At 36.4% G+C, this 18,234-nt stretch overlaps 2 protein-coding genes across 2 annotated transcripts; both read right to left on the bottom strand.

The window, feature by feature from the left end:
* Positions 1-6,502: 6,502 nt before the first annotated feature.
* Positions 6,503-7,751, bottom strand: LOC120079161. The gene is made up of 2 exons (XM_039033332.1): positions 7,696-7,751; positions 6,503-7,565 (listed from the first exon to the last, which is right to left on the bottom strand). The coding sequence occupies exons 1-2, from the start codon at positions 7,749-7,751 to the stop codon at positions 6,503-6,505; spliced, it is 1,119 nt and encodes a 372-aa protein (XP_038889260.1).
* Positions 7,752-15,884: 8,133 nt separating this feature from the next.
* LOC120079361 (protein PHYTOCHROME KINASE SUBSTRATE 1-like) lies at positions 15,885-17,930 on the bottom strand. Its single transcript, XM_039033522.1, has one exon. It carries the CDS (start codon positions 17,650-17,652, stop codon positions 16,201-16,203), a length of 1,452 nt encoding a protein of 483 aa, XP_038889450.1. The 5' UTR covers positions 17,653-17,930; the 3' UTR covers positions 15,885-16,200.
* Positions 17,931-18,234: the final 304 nt, after the last annotated feature.

Raw genomic sequence — 18,234 nt, 5'->3', positions numbered from 1 at the left:
TAAACCAAATAAAGATTCACATAATTAAACAACAAAAATGAAGTCCATATTATAACAAGTAAATAAAAAATTACAATATCCAAACAAAGTCGATACTAGAAGTTCATAAACATTCATATCATAAATACATAAAAGAAATAAAATCAAAACAACGTCTAGAACACAGCATCTTCAACAATTGTCCCAGCACATCTCTGAATAGCATTCTATAATAAAACAAAGACATTCAAAAGTTATATTGGTAAACATCCACAACACGTTCAAACTTCAATACAGGTGGTAATGAAACTCAACCCATCCCCCATGACAAACATGTAACCTTCCAAACATAAAAAATACACAAAATGAGTAAACAATGACCAGCACACATAAAACTCAAACTTTGTCTCCAAAATTGTTTAACCCAATCTCAACCCACACCCCAACAACACATTAAACTTCGTAAACATTCACAAATATACAAGAACTCCGAGTTCAAGGACAAGACAGGTGTAATGAAACTCTACCCACCCCCACGACAAATATGGAACCTCCCGAACATCAGAAATACACAAAACGAGTAAACAATGACCAACACACATAAAACTCAAACTTTGTCCCCAAAATGGTTTAACCCAATCTCAACCCACACCCCCAATATTAAACTTTGTAAACATTCATAAACACACAAGAACTCCGAGTTCAAGGACAAGACGGGTGTAATGAAACTCTACCCACCTCTCACGACAAACATGGAAACTCCCGAACATCAAAAACACACAAAACGAGTAAACAATGACCAACACACATAAAACTCAAACTTTGTCCCCAAAATGGTTTAACCCAATCTCAACCCACACCCCCAACATTAATCTTTGTAAAACATTCATAAACACACAAGAAGCTCCGAGTTCAAGGACAGACGGGTGTAATGAATCTTACCCACCTCTCACGACAAAATGAACCTCACCGAACATAAAAACACACAAAAACGAGTAAACAAATGACCAACACACATAAAACTTCAAACTTGTATCCCCAAAATGGTTTAACCCCAATCTCAACCCACACCCCCACAAACACATTAAACTTCGTAAACATTCATAAACACAAAAACTCCGAGTTCAAGGACAAGACAGGTGTAATGAAACTCTACCCACCCCCCACGACAAAGATGGACTCTCACCTGTAACATAAAAACATACACAAAAAGAGTAAAACAATGACCAACACAATAAAACTCAAACTTTGTCCCCAAAATGGTTTAACCCAATCTCAATCCACACCTTACAACACATTAAACTTCGTAAATTCATAAAACACACAGAACTCCGAGTTCAAGGACAAGACGGGTGTAATGAAAACTCTAACTCCACCCCCCACGACAAACATGGAACCTCCCAAACATAAAAAACACACAAAACGAGTAAACAATTGACCAACACACATAAAACTCAAACTTTGTCCCCAAAATGGTTTAACCCAATCTCAACCCACACCCCAACAACACATTAAACTTCGTAAACATTCATAAACACATAAGAACTCCGAATTCAAGGACAAGATGGGTGTAATGAAACTCTACCCACCCCCCACGACAAATATGGAACCTCCCGAACATCAAAAACACACAAAACGAGTAAACAATGACCAACACATATAAAACTCAAACTTTGTCCCCAAAATGGTTTAACCCAATCTCAACCTACACCCCAGCAACACATTAAACTTCGTAAATATTCATAAACACATAAGAACTCCGAGTTCAAGGACAAGACGGGTGTAATGAAACTCTAACTACCCCCACGACAAACATGGAGCCTCCCAAACATAAAAAACATACAAAACGAGTAAATAATGACCAACACATATAAAACTCAAACTTTGTCCCCATGTTTGTATAAGACCTGACCACGAAGTGTTAACGTCTCGTTATATAACACCGTTCATGACAGAGACTTCACTTCACTAGGATGACTATAGGTAACATGACCTCAATCCTGAGTGAGTTGGGAACTCCTGCCATTGAGGGCGGTCCTTTGATTTGTATAGATGGAAGTGACCAGTTCATCGATTCAAACCTACCGTTTTGGGGATTTGTCTAATTTGGGAGCTGGTAACTCAGCTACACACAAGATGGAATTTACTCCTTCCCCGAGGTAGGGGTAAGTAGATAGATAGCTCCCTTAAGGGCTGATTCTAGGGTTTGAACGATGTGGCACCACACACATTCTCTTGGCCCGAGAGGTGTTCACACATAGTAGGACTATGTTGTATTGTTCATTAGAGGAATCAGTGGTACTTAAGGAGTGAGATTTAACTACAGGGGCATAAAAATTTAGCCCAACTGTACTTACGAGTATCTGTGAAGGGTCATCATACTCATGATTGGTTATATCCGATGGACACAGAAATATATCTGTGGAAAGAAGAGTTCAACCGTTGATCTTTAGTTGAATGCCTGACAGATAATGGATGGTGGATCTCGTGGCTAAAGAGTTTAGTTAGCTATTCACGTACCGTTGGAGCTTCGAGCAACAGGTCCATTAAGTCCCGTGGATAGCTTGGATAAAGTCGAGAACCAATATCTGGGTTAATTTGAAATGTTCAAATTGACAAGAACTTTGATTATATATGATATAATTGGACTGGTTAATTATATATGATATAATTGGCTAAATATATGAGATACATTATTTTGAAGGAAATTAGATATAAATATGATTTATATTAAGTAGAGGAGAAAATACTATAGTAGATATGTGATATCAAACTATAGGATATAAATACAATATGATTATATTTATTAATTAATTAGTTGGTTAATTATAAGATAATTGTGCCAAATTTCATGTTCGAACGTGGGTTAGTGGACAATGTTGGTTATTGTAACCGATGAGTTAAAATGAAAATTGTTTTCAATTTTGCGTCGTCTGTCATTCTCCCAAAAAGTTTTCGGAAGCGTGCATTGTTGAAAGAAAACGATCGCTCGAGAGACTATACGATAGATCTTCTCCGCCTAAACGATCGTCCTTCGCGCGCCTAAACGATTGCACACTCTCGCCTACACGATCGGATAGCTTCTCTAAACGATCGTATAGTGTGCCGATTTAACTAAACTATAGTGTACCTTTTCCTAAACGACCGTTTAATAAATCCTATACGATTGTGTAGCTCCTCCTTAACAATAAGCACTTCTGCTATGCGATAGCATTGTTTTCCCTCCCACTTGCTTATCGCCTACAAGATTTGTGTTTCCTTCTTCCTCTACCAAATTCACCAAAGCCCACCCTTTGAATTTTCACTCCGAGAATACCTGGGGCTTTTTAGTGGTGGTGTCATCCCCGTTGCGGTCGTGAGTTCGCGTTGTTCGTGCTGCTACAGTCGACATTTCCGCTGGGCATTGGTAGATCTCGTGGAGGGTTCCACTACGTTGGAGTTCCGAAGATTGAAGATTGTCTTCAATTGGTATGGAACTTTGTCCTTTGTTAATTTGTTGTTCGTAGTATGCCGTTAATTAAGTTTTGATTGCATAACTATATGTTTAAATGTATATTGTTGTATTTCGGTCATTGTGAGATGGGAACGATCCGAACACGCTCATGGAATTCTAGATATATCAGAGCCAGGTTAGCATAATCCTGCATTCTTTGCCAGAGAGCTTCCTGCACTTTGTTAGTAATGTGATTTTTAAGTAAGTGAAGTATAACCTTACAACTCTCCTCAATGAGTTGCAGACATATCAATCTTTACTGAAAAGTAAGGAGAGGCAGAAGGGTGAGGCAAATGTTGCTTCATCCTTCAGGATATTCTATAGAAGTTCGACCTCAGGAACGAAGTCTGCACCTTCTGCTTCTAACTCTGCAAAGGGGAAGAAAAAGAAGGGTAGTAAGGGAAAAGGGAAGGCACCTCCTAACCCACCGCCTGTCACCCCAAGGAGGCGTCCACAGGTTGCTAAAGGAAAGTGTTTCCACTGCAACCAAGATGGACACTGGAAGAGGAACTATCCTCGATATCTGAAAGAGAAGAAAGAAGTCAAGGCTAAGGTCAAGGCCGATAAAGGTAAATGTGATTTACTTGTGCTTGAAACTTGTTTAGTGGAGAATGATGATTCTTCCTGGATAATTGATTCAGGCGCCACTAATCATGTTTGTTCTTCTTTTCAGGGGATTAGATCTTGGCGGCAGCTGGAGGCTGGTGAGATGACGATGCGAGTAGGCACCAGGCACGTCGTCTCAACTGTGGCAGTGGGAGGACTCCAGTTAGCTTTACAGAATGGGTTTTTTTGTTTTAAATGATATATATATTGTTCCTAAACTAAAAAGGAACCTTATTTCTATAAAGTGTTTATTACAATGTAATATACTGTCTCTTTTAATGTGAATAAAGCGTTTATTCATAAAGATGGTGTTTTTATTTGCATAGCAAATTTGGAATCGAATTTATATGTGTTAAGGCCGTTAGCCATTAATTTCCTCCATAATACTAAAATGTTCAGAACTGTCGTAATTCAATCAAAACATCAACGAATTTCTCCAAAAGAAAATGCCCAACTTTGGCATCTACGTTTAGGTCACAGCAATCTCAATAGGATTGAGAGATTGATGAAGAATGGACTTCTAAGTAAGTTATAAGAAAATTATTTACCTGTGTGCGAATGTTGCCTTAAGGATAAGATGACTAAACGAACTTTTACTGGAAAAGGTTATAGAGCCAAGGAGCCTCTTGAGTACGTTCTGACCTTTGTAGTCCTATGAATGTGCGAGCCCGAGATGGATATGAGTATTTTATCAGTTTTACTGATGATTACTCTAGGTACGGGTATGTTTATCTTATGCAACGGAAGTCTGAATCCTTTGAAAAGTTTAAAGTGTTCAAGGATGAAGTTGAAAACGCATTAGATAGACGAATTAAAACACTTCGATTGAATCAAGGTGAAGAGTTTTTGGACTCGACATTCCAGGACTATTTGATAGAACATGGAATCGTTTTCTAACTTTCAGCACCGAGTACACCTCAGCAGAATGGTGTAGCGGAGAGGAGAAATAGGACCTTGTTAGACATGGTTCGCTCGATGATGAGTTACGCTTCCTTATGGGACTTGTTTTGGGGTTTCTCAGTGGAGACTGCGATGTACATACTCAACTGGGTTCCCTCCAAGAGTGTTGCAAGAACACCTCTTGAGTTAGGATTGGGCGTAAAGCTAGTTTACGTCACTTTCGCATTTGGAGTTGCCCTGCACATGTGTTTGAGGCTAATCCCAAGAAGTTGGAACACGGTCGAGGCTAATCCCAGAAATCTCCTAAGTGTTTTCACATTGACTGGTAGTGGCAACTTGGAAATTGCGTCAATTTTCGCTTGATGAACTTCCAATCCTGCTTTTGATATTTTGTGACCTAGTACAATTCCTTCTTTAACCATAAAGTGGCATTTCTCCTAGTTTAGAACGAGATTCGTTTCAACACATCTTTTCAAGACTTTTTCAAGATTTAATAAACAGGAGTCATAAGTATTGCCAAAAACTGAAAAATCATCCATAAATACCTCAACTGACTCCTCCAAGAAATCTGAAAATATTGCCATCATACACCTCTGGAAGGTGCTTGGTGTATTACAGAGTTTAAACGGCATGAGATGGAATACAAATGTGCCGAATGGGCACGTGAAAGTTGTCTTATCTTGATCTTCTGGCGCAATCGCAATTTGGTTGTACCCTGAGTAACCGTCAAGAAAACAGAAGAATTCATTCCCAGCAAGTCAATCTAACATTTGATCAATGAATGAGAGTGGAAAGTGGTCCTTTTTCGTGGCCAGATTTAATTTGCGGTAATCCATACAGATTCTCCACCCCATAGTTGTCCTTGTAGGAATTAACTCATTCTTGCTATTGGTGACGACCATCATACCCTCTTTCTTTAGAACACATTACACTGGGCTTACCCAGCTGCTATCTAATATGGGGTAAATGACGCCTACATCAAGCCACATCACTATCTCTTTCTTCACAACCTCCCTCATGGCAGGGTTCAATCGACGTTGCCTTTCTATAGATCCTGTTTTTCCTTCTTCCAGACGAATCTTATGCATACAATACGAAGGACTGATCCCCTGAACATCCACTAAGGTCCATACCAAAGCTTTTTTCGTTGTTTTTTAGCATTTGGATAAGTGCGTCCTCCTTCTCTTTGCTCAGCGAGGCAGATATAATAACCGGTAAAGTGTTATTGCCTCCTAAATAAACGTATTTGAGGTTCACTGGCAACGAATTCAACTCTAACATGGGTGGTTCTTCTAAATATGGCTTAGTACGTTGCGTTGTTCGTTCAGATAACTTGATTGTTTCAAAATCTGACTCAATTTGAATTGCGGCGCAATTCTCCTCCCACATTGCGCCGATCCCAAAGTCTTCTTCCTCTGATTCTTCTAGGGGCTCATGCCAATGTTCTTCCTACAATTCCTCAACATATTGACAATTTTCCATATTACTCGGGTATTTCAACGCATTGAAAACATTGAACTTAACTTATTGATCGTCAACCCTGATGGTGAGTTCTCCTTTTTGTACATCGATCAGTGCTCGCCTTGTTGCAAGAAATGAGTGACCCAAGATGATAGGCACCCCAACATCAGCTTCATAGTCTAATATGATAAAGTCAGTAGGGAAGATGAACTTATCTACTTGCACAAGTACATCCTCTATTTTACCCTCGGGATGCGTTATTGATCTATCGGCCAACTGCAATGTATTTGTGGTTGGTCTTGTATTGCCGATATTTAGCTTTTTGAAGATTGACAAGGGCATTAGGTTTATACTTGCCCCCAAGTCACACAGGGAATTTTCGACTTCTTTTCCCCCTATCGAGCATGCCAATGTGAAACTCCCAGGATCTTTCATTTTAGTAGGGATGTTGTTTTGAAACAACGCACTGCACTCATATGTTAATGCGACCATTTCATTTTTCCCGATCTTCCTCTTGTTGGCAAGTATGTCCTTGAGGAATTTCACATAGCTTGGCATCTGTTCCAAAGCTTCTATTAAGGGAATGTTGATCTGTAGTTGTCGAAGAACATCCAGGAACCTCTGGAATTGTTTGCTGTCATCTTTCTTCCTCAGCCTGGATAGGAAAGGTGGAGAATCCCGCCGTACTTCCTGTTTAATTGGCTGTTCATTGAGGTCCTGTGCTTGCTGTGTTTTAGGAGCTAGAGGTTGCGGTGATTTTGAATTTAAGTCTTGTTGAGATTCATCCTTTGTAGATGTACTTTCCTCTGATTTAGTAATTCTTTCATTTACGGTTGAATGGTCATCGTTCATAGTTAAGTCTATTGGTCTTATTACGGAATCCGGTACTGGTGGCATGGGGACTGTTGTCTTGCCACTTCTCAATGTCACTGCTTGACATTTCTCTTTACCACATGGCCCCGATGCTCCCGAGTTGCTAGGCAGCATACCAAGCACTTTATTCTTAAGTTCGATCGCAAGCTGTTCAATCTGCTCCTCCAAATTTCTAAGGGAGGATGCTTGTGATTGCTTAGTTGCCTCATTCTTCTCAATATAGTGTTTCAATAATGTTTCCAAAGATGAGGTACTGTAAGAGGTGTCAAAAAAGAACGGTTGGTCATAGGGTGGTATACTCTGAAGATTACTTGGGTTGTGATTCTGAGTAATGAAAACTAGAGGATTGCCTCGATTCCTATGATGACTGTTCTGATGATTACCTTGGCCTCCCTGGTTGTGATTCCCGCCCCAACTGAAAGTTGGGTGATTCCGCCATCCAGGGTTGTAGGTGTTGCCGAACGATTCGTTGTGAATAGAGTATACGGATTGTTGATTCAACGGGTAGACTTCCACAGAATGTCCCTCTTCACATTGAACACATTGGCTTGCGTTGAACCTTGAGAGAGATGTCCTTGTTGAATAGCCATAGTCTGAAGGAGCATGGTCATTGTGGTCATCTGGTCTACCAGGGTGTTCATTGTATCAGCTTGTACAATGGCACCTTCTGCTCGTCTTTGCTCTGAACCTCTTTCCTCATACCCGTTATCTAACCACTCATCTGTATTTCGCAAAATGCGATCTAAGATGACCTTTTCTTCCGTATACGTCTTGTCCATTAATTCTCCTGCCGCAGAGGTATCAATAATTGCTTGCGTTGGTTCCAAGCCATTATAAAAAGTCTCCATCAGAATGCAATCGGGAATCCCGATGTACGGACAGTTTGTTCACTAATTGCTTGAATCGCACCCAGGCGGTGCTCAAAGTTTCATAACCCTTCTGTTCAAAATTCAACACATCCCTTCGTCTCCTTGCGTTGACGGTTGGAGGGAATAATTTATTCATAAATCTCTCGATCAACTGATCCCATGCGTTGATTTCAGTTGGCTCTAATGACTGAGCCCATCTCTTTGTCTCATCCCACAGTGTATACAGGAAGAGATACAATCTAATTCCTTCTGAAGTCACACCAGGTATGGAGAATGCTTGCATATTTCTTCGAAGCAGGTCAAACGAGCATGTGGGTCTTCTCCTTGTAAACCTCTGAAGCATTATCGGTCTTATCTCAAAACCTACATTCTCCTCAACCATGGGTCTTGAAATTCCGGGCGAGAAGTTATAAAAATTTGATGCCGCATAGTTCCTCATAGGGATGTTGCGGTCGGCAGAAAGAAATATAGGGTCTTGCACTGGCCAATTTCCCACTTAATTCTCTTCGGGTGCCTCATTATTATTAGCCATGTTTCTTTTATGCCTAACTTGGTCCTGATGTGCTCTTGCACGAAAAATACACCTGATCTCTGGGTCAGCTTAGAATTTCTGGATCAATTCCAGTACTCATAAACCATCAGACTGCTCTTCGCGATAAACAGCCAATACAAAGAGATCTGTCCTACAAAATATCACAAAAGTACTCAACACTAACCATTACCAATCCCTGGCAATGGTGCCATAAACTTGACACGATATTTTTTATATCTTACAGAATGTGAACAAATATGAATATGAATGAATGAACAACAAGCTCATGTCACTGGCAACGATGCCATAACTTGTAACGATTTAAAAATGGAATGTTATACTTTATGCTGTGTTATTGCTTATGCACACTTTATGCGATACTACATCTAAATATATGTGTTGTTAATGACATGCTCGTAGTATGTGATGTAGTAATATGTGTCACAAGTTTCCTTGCGCTGAAACCAAGTATAATTCCAACGCAGGTTTCTCAGAATAATCCGAGGTCGAACACAGAGATTGTTTTCGTCAATGCATTACTTTTGTGATACATGCGACTGGTTTTTATCAATGAATAAAGAATTGGGTTTATACAGGAACTTAAATTGTGATGAAATAAAATTACGTCGATAAAATAAAATTACGTTAATAAGTAAAGTCCTAAACTAATATGATACAAGATACAAGATACATGATACATGATACTGAGGTCGAGACTGACTGTGAAGTTATACAAAGAATCGTGGTATGCGATGGCAATTCTTTATGGACGAAGCAGAAAGAGAAAGAGTAAATAGTAAAAACATCGCAAGTTTGTTAATTGCGTTAAAGATGCAACTAAGGTTCCGTTTTCCCTTGGCGTACACCTCTCGGTGATTGGTCGTGTTCCCATATCTCTATGGTAAAACAGGGATAAACGTGATGAATGCAAAGTTATTTCCATCTTTGGAAATACTTCTTGCTTTAGTTAACGCATTCTTCCAACCTTCTCTCAATAGGCGGAATAACATCTTCACTTCTGCTCTCACAAGTGAAGATACCGTCGAGCATGCTTTAGCTAAACTTAATTATTTCCTTAACACAAATTAATTTACTCACTTATTTCTGGCTAATTACCCAGGAAATTAGGAAAACACCATGGAAAAAATGGATTATGGATGAACGAAAATAGACAGAGAGATGACAATGGTGATGGTCATAACATTTAATACTAAGATTAAGCGTTCGATACATGGCGTGAATGAAAGATTAGAGAAGATGAATACAGATGATGAAATAGAGATTAGAAACAAATACAGAAAGAGTGTCAATGTCTTGACATAGATCCTGAACGGAGATTATGCTTGCCGGAGTGTGAAAATGGTGGAGAGGAAAGCTTCCCTCTCAAGCTTGCTTTCCTGGTAAAGTGACCTTCGTACAGAACTTCAAGTACGGGGATTGGAAAGATTCTTTGCTCGGAGACTCACCTCTCGGCCTTGTCTCATGGTTCTACCTGGATCTACTCTACACAGTCGCTTCAGACCAGTCTCTCTCTCAAAATTAGTATATGCACGTCTCTATGTATTCATGTATGTTTTTCAGTGAATTTGCAGAAGCTATTTATAGGCGAAGCTTGACTCTTTGCAATTGTGGTCCCCACTATATGGTTAAGGTAGTTCCTGAAATGGCGGAATGAGAAATTCCTTCTGTTACACAATCAACCCGTTAGAAATGCACAACTGAAAGTTGTACATATGTCAGAATCCTCTGCAAATGCGTTGCTCTTTACATCTTCGATCTATCGCCGCATGCTCGCTAAGCTCTTGATTGATTGTCACATGCGCCGTCATTGCGTTGATCATCTCTTCATTCTTGAATGATGGGCACAATGCATCGTAGATGCGTTGTTCTTTTTTACCTTTGAGCATACATATGCGGTGACTGATTTCCTACAAAACAGAAACTGAAACATTCTATTCTACCATCGCAATGGTGTTAGTGGGTGTATTGACGACATTTTATAATTCTCGCATTTATTAGCCAATTTCTATACTATCGACGCAATTTTTCTTTCTTTTTGCCGCAATATCAAAATAAAACAGTATAAATAATTCGTATTTCTACAAGTTATCACTTTTGAGAGTGACACCAAAAAGTTGTGATTAATGGGTCCTCCATGAGTTTTGACCCACATGGAACAACTCTTGATGGCCATGGTTGACCCATGTAGGCCAGGTCATGGATTAGACATGGCTCTTTTTTGATCTTGGGGTCGGCCATCTCGAGCTTCTACCTTTGTCTTTGGACTTTCTATCAACATTGTGATTCACCATCTTGGCCGATCTCAATATGTCCACCTAATTTGGCTCCCAAATCCAATTTCTTGAGTCTCCTTAATTTGCTAATGGATAATATTTTATATATGAGAAATATATGGATACATCCCAATATGCACTCATCTTTGTGTATCCTATTCTAACTACGAAAACACAAATTCAAAATTCAAAATCTTTTGAAAAAGAATTAAAACAAGGATTGTCATATAGCAACCTATTATTAGATAATTTGATGAGATGTACAAAGATGGTCGTAGCCTAGGTTACCCTAAGTATTTTTTATATTTTTACGTATTTTCAAGAAAGATTAATCCATATTTTTTGTGGAATATTGTTGAAATCTTTTTTCGAGGATGAATTTGTAGCCTCTTTTACAATTATATATCATTAAGGTTGTCTTTTTCTGATGGCAACCACAAGGTTGGAATCCCATCGATTTAGGAGTTTGAGTCAATAAGTTAGAGAAATATAAATATTCATGGGATTTTTTTTTTAACTCTCTCAGGATCAGGAACTTCAAAAAATTAATCGTAATTTTAAAAATTCAGTAAGTTTGTCCATATAATTAAAAAGGTCAAAGCGAGTATCAACTAGCATCTTGTTGATTAGCGACTAAGATTCCTAAGATTCCTGTTGGTTTGAATCCCTCGACTCTTATTATAAAAACGAAATATATAAAATTAGAAGTCGTGTCATTTATAAGTTAGATAATTGATGATAGAGTTGATTATTTTATTTTATTTAGTTGATACCTATTAAACTATATTTAGATCGATAATGATAGTATTAATTAATTAAATATAGGTTAAATTACAAACTTGGTACTTATGATTTGAATAAAGTTAAAATTTAGTCTCGAAAATGAAATCTATGGAGAAAATAAATGTTGTAAAAGAAAATCAGTGTCTCAATATTTGTTAACAAAGAAGAAAGATGAAAATGTATGAGAAAATTAAATTCAAAGTAGAAAAAATTGGGTGTTACAAACTTAAAATACATGGGACGTCACCCTACAAAGGTGAAGGTAAAGTAATTGATATAATTTACAAAATTAAAAGCGCCATTAAAACATAAACTTACATAATTTAAAAAACAAAAAAACCTTAAAATCAAATCCAACAATAAAATAAAGAACGTGAAACATTAAATTTAAAAATTAAAATGTGATAAAGAAAAAACTCATAATTCCCTATTAAAAAGTTAGAATTTAGTAATTTTGGTTTGATAAAGCTTCATGAGTTCGATAGAACCTTCATAAATAGTCCCTACGACAAAGAGACTATTTATGAAGATTTTATCCATCCATGAAGATGAACTTTTAATTAGGAAAAAATATCTTTTTTTTTTTTTTGGAAGAAGTATTGTAATTAAAATGTAAGGTGGGGAAATCGAATCTCAAACCACGAGGTTGATAGTATGAACATTATTTCAGTTGAGCTACGCTCTTATTGACAACCATAGAGTTAGGAATGTTTTGAGTACACTTCTTGAGCAACTAACTAGGTCTACACTTTAGTGTTAATGTATTTTAATAATTTGAAGATCATTGTAATAAATATATTAATTAGGTCTCACTATTTTCATCACTTTTTAAATTAAGAGACCTTGAACTCAATAAATAAAAGTGAGTATTTAATGAAAAATTGATGTTAAAAATGTAAAATCTTGAAACCGAGGGACCAAATTAAAATAAAACCAAACCTCAAGGGTAAAATTACAATATTTATAAACTGAGGTATGACCAAATTGAAACTAAACTCAAATATTAATTAAAGACTAAATGTGTAACATTTTGAAATCTAGGAATCGAATAAAAACGAGGTCCGAACTCTAAAAAGGTATTTTTCTCTTCTAAATTAAAGCATCGGAATTAAATTCTAACTTATTACAAACATGGGATGAAATTTAGGATTTAACCCTAATTAAAAGCTTTGAGGAGAGAGAAAACATAAACATCCGATATTTAAATATCCATGAAAAAGTGCATAAACATCCGATAATGACTGAAATAGGGGTATTATGGTGTGGGGAAAATTATTTGATTGATAAACCATTAATGGTTTTGGTTAGAAATTTAGAATATACTTTGAAATGGGCCACTGAATTAAGGACGGTAGTTGAAATAATTGATTGTGGAAACCCAACATTCTTCCTGCCATAACAGATATATATGAGTTGTTAACATCCCAAGTTTTAATGAATTTTCTTTTTCAAAACCACAATGGAATGACATTCATACTCAACTTTCTATCCAAAAATAAAGGGTGCCTTTATTATCAATATTAACTATGATTGTTGCCTTCACACCTATATGATAGGGATTTTTCACACAACCTCGGTCTCTCATTTTCTTCAAATCTAAGTCTTTTAGAGCGGTTTGAGACGTTGAGATGATATAAGATGTGGGAAGTTCTGATGTCTGGAGAGTTTTGATGTTTGAGGAGTTTTGATCGAGTATGATCAAGTATGTTCAAGCACTGAGATGATATATAATACACGGAAGGAAAATGACGGTCAAATACGAAACATGTTCCGAAAATGGGCCCACAAATAATTAAAATTAATGAGATAGGATAATAGGCCTTCAAACACTTGATATGATATAGGATGTAGGGATATACATCTCATATTAGGCTCCCAAACAACCCTGAGATTATATATATATATATGTATGTATGTATGTATGTATGTATGTATGTATGTATGTATATATATATATATATATATATGTATGTATGTATTTGGTACTCTATATAAATTCGTAAAAAGTTAGATAATCTGATAAAACTGAACTGGTTAAGACATTATATTCTTAATTCAAAAGTTAGAGGTTCATAAATAAACTCTCGATAAAAAAAAAAAAAAAAATTTGAGATTTGAATCTTTCACTCTCACGTGTGTTGGAAAAAAATCCTTCACTACTATTGTTGGAATAACAAAAAAAAAATATTTTAGAATTTGAAAATAAAATGCACTTCAAATATAAATAAATATTTAAAAGTATTTATACTTTATAGCAAAAAGTTTTAAAAATATAAAGAATTTTTTGAATTTTTTGTTAAAAAGTGTAAACGTTTTTTGGATTTTTCTATTTATAAGAATTTCTCAAATAAGAAATACAAGAATTTACATGGAACACTCCAAACTCGAAGAAAAACTCTGACATACCATAAAGAAATATATTATATAAAAATTATTACAATATCACATATAGAATAATTATCTACCTCATCACAATTATAAAAACACTTTCTTATCACCCACACACCCTTTCTTCTCACTTCAAAATAAACAAGGAATTTAACTCTATAAAAGAGAATTTAACTAGAATTAGCATACTAAAACATAGGTATTTCTAATCAGACAATTATTTTGGAAACAAAATCAAAGACTCCTTTTATATTTTACTTGGAATTCATCACTTTCTTGAATCGATGTCAAAATAACTATTCTTCTAATATTTTTGTCAAAATTCTGTTTGTTGAAGTTAAAAGAAATAAAATAACATAAAAGAGTTGGATATTAGATTCTCTCCCTTCCATGTTGTTAGAATTCATCAATGAAGAAGTGATCATCTATTTATATAAAAAAAGGAAAAGAAAGGTAATCGGTTGGAATTTTTTTTAGTACACTAGAAGCTTCCACTTCTAGAAAGTAATTGCTTGATGCTTTTCATTACAAAGATCACATTAAATATAACAACGAATTGAGCATAAAAGGAAAATGTACTCCAATGATATTACAATTAGAGGCACAAATTATGAAAAAAAAAATGTACAGTTATAATGTTTGTAATTAGAGCCACAATTATGTTTAGGACATTCTGCAAGGATATGTATATATATATATATGAAAAATATTTGGGTGTAGTTTGTTCATCCCTTGTTGCACTCAATTAAAAATTGACATCTGTCAAATTTTTCTTAAAAAAAGTAATTATTTTTTCTTATTTATGTAAAAAAAAATGAGTATGAAACTTAAGTATAGTCTAGGCTGTATCTAAATATTACTTTATATAATTTGTCCGAATGGTCAGAATGAAAACATGTTAAAAACGAGATACATTTAGAATTATAACTACATGTGTTTAGGAGGGGAATATGGATAGTCTTTGTCCTATTTATATTTGTATTCTATTCATAGTTAACTAATAGATTTGTTTAAGAGGTGATTTGGTTTAAGGTTTTATAGATGTCTAAAAAAATTATTTGAAATTACAGAATAAGATTGCTAGGAATAAGAGAGAAAACCCACCATTTTAGAAGTGTAAAGAAAACCCTTGTCATAGAAAAAGATGATGTGTGAGAATAACTTATTTCTCGACAAAATGTTGAAAACTGAACAAACAAGAGCTTAGAATGTATGTGTCAAATTATCATTTAAAAGACCCTTTGAGTAACCAAATGACCAATAAAAGAAAAAAAATGTTCGATACTCTCTCAATATATTTAATATAACGGTGGATAAGAGGATACAATGCATGTCCTATTGTAGGAGGACGAGAAAATTATTTCAATATATTTTTTTTGTACACCTAAGAAAAGGTAACTTTTTGTTTTGAAAAATAAGAAAACGGAAACTTAGTCACACATATATACTATTAGGCACCTCCCATATCTTATAAAAATATATTCGGGTACATCTTGGGTTGTATTTATTATCTTTATGTAACAGTTCACTCAAGTGATCCAATCACATATTATCACATGGCAAACTTCTCTTTTTCTAATTTTTTTTCTTTATAATTGTAGGAGATTTAATAGAGATAGCACCCAAATATTATCCTTTGGTATAATCAATCATACTAATATACAACTTAATAACAAAGAACACATTTACATAGATGAATTATGATGGTTTAGAAACGTAAGAATAGTGTCATTGTCCCACATCAATTAGATAAGAGAAAATAACGATGAATAATAACACCTTATCTCGATTGTTTCTAGATCTTTCACCTAAAACTAAAAAAGGTCACGAGAGTTTAGAATAATAATGCTTACCCTTCACTTCGTACCTATGTATCTTCAAATTTTTAATAGTGGTGAATAAGAAGATACCACGATAAAGTGAATAATTATAATTCAAATGTTTATTCCGAAAGTTGAGAGATATTATAGGAATTATAATATGGAAATATGAAGAGCTGGTTTGTTGTAATATCCAATGATCTTACTGTATATTGAAGCTTATATTCGTCAGCCTTGGAGAATAAGGACGAGGAAGCGGGCGTGTGGCGAGAGCGCGATGGGGTGGCGGTGGAAGAGGCAGCAGCGACGCCGACGACCCTTGTGATCTGAAACTTAACCCTCCAACTTTAGTCTCATCCTCCGACCTTTTAACTGCCACCAACGACTCAGAGTTATAATCACAGTAGTTGGACTTCCCATTCATCTTGCGCCCATACTTATTATTATCTTCAGCAACTCTCACTGCTTTCTCACTTTTACACCCTAAAATACTACTCGGCCGCCGCTTCTGAACAACCTCTTTGTTCACATTAACCCTCATCGGCAGCGACGGCGCCACCACTCTGGTCGGACTAGTAGTGGAGAGGCGCCGCTCATCGAAGTCGAGTGCACTGGCTGTGACCACGCTCCAGTCGACGCTCGCTTCGCTGGGTGCGTAACAAGAGGCGGTTGGAGAGTGGAATGGATTGGTTTGCTTTGTAAGGCTTTCGATCTCGAACAAGTCGGAGCTGCAATCGCTATTCACTTCGTCTTCGTTGTAAAATACTCCTGATCCTAAGCTGTTGTTGTTGTTGTTTGTGTGATCCCAAGAAAGCATGGCTAGCCTTTTCTCCAGGCTGATTGGTTTATTGTTTCTGAGCCTTCCCATCACAGGCGAACCGAAAACCTCTAACGACTTTCTCTCTCCGACTTCCTCAGGTTCTTGGAAATGGATCATTTTTAGCGACGATGACGATGCTGCCGTTGGGAAGCCTCGAAACGATGGCGTTTCTCTCTCGAATATATTATTATTATTATTATTATTATTATTACTCCGAGTTGGTTTTGTTGTGACTGCATTGCTGAAACTGATTTCACCCACGTCTTCAACCGCACTTTTTTCGCTGCTCGAACAACACATGCAATAGCCAAAAGTGTTGGATAGAAAGCTCTTGTTGTGATTACTACTACTACTCCTCTTCTGGAGTGAATAATTATTGTTGGCAATAGTTGTTGAATTTTTTACGACGTTCAATAAAGGCCTTTGGCTGTTGATACTACTCGATTCGGAGCCAACGCTCGGAGTTCCAAGCCTTGGCTTTGGCAGCTTCAAGGATTCCTCCAAAAGATTATGTTGCTGATGAGCGGCAAGTACAAGAAGTTTGTCAAGCTTTTGAGCTGATCTTTCGGTGCGGGTGCCATCATTCTCAATTCCGCCATTGAAGTACTTTTCGGCTCCAAAAATTCCAATCTCTCCATCTTCATGGCCTCCACTACCTGGAATTGTGTTAGAGCTTTTCAGGTACCGAGTGGACTCAGTGAGTTTGTGGATGATGAAGGTATGGTCTTCTTTGTAGGAGGAGGGGTCGCCGTAAACTCCAATATTATTATTGTTGTTGTCAATATGGGTATCAAAAGGCAATGTTTTAGTTGATATGGAGCTGAAGATATCCATTTAAGGAGGAGAATTTGAAAAGTGGATACCAAAGTAAAAGGAGAGACCAATACAAAGAAACCAAAGGAGCTTCTTCTTTCAAAGATAAGGCAGAGATGAGAGAGTTTGTATATTATTTGAGCATTGAGAAATGAGAGGGAACAAAGTTGGTTCTATAAGAAGAAGAAGAAGAAGAGTTGGGAGAGATTTTTAAGGCAGTATTGAAGGGAGGACCAATATACTTTTGGCCATACCGACAGTGCATTTAATTTTTCTTTTACACAACACATATATTATAAATTTGTTTTCTCTTCCTACCTTTACTCCATGTTCTCTCTCTCTTTTTTTTTTTGACAGCTATAAGATTTCGAAATATGCTATAATTGTCTCACAGCTTAGATCTTATCATATTGTGGTATGAAAAAACCTAAATCGTTTAGTGGATCAAAAATCAATCATCATCTAAATATTTTTTCTGAGAAATATGGATTAGTCGTACATCAGAATATCTCAATTACATTCATACATTCTTAACATTCTCATCATATCCCACTACCCAATTCATTGATGAAAAAAAAAAAGTACAAAGGGACCGTGGGTTTA

Source organism: Benincasa hispida, chromosome 6 (assembly GCF_009727055.1).
Source record: "Benincasa hispida cultivar B227 chromosome 6, ASM972705v1, whole genome shotgun sequence".
Lineage (NCBI taxonomy): Eukaryota > Viridiplantae > Streptophyta > Magnoliopsida > Cucurbitales > Cucurbitaceae > Benincasa > Benincasa hispida.
Note: the sequence above shows the minus strand (reverse complement) of the source record. Positions and strands in the feature narration are given on the sequence as shown.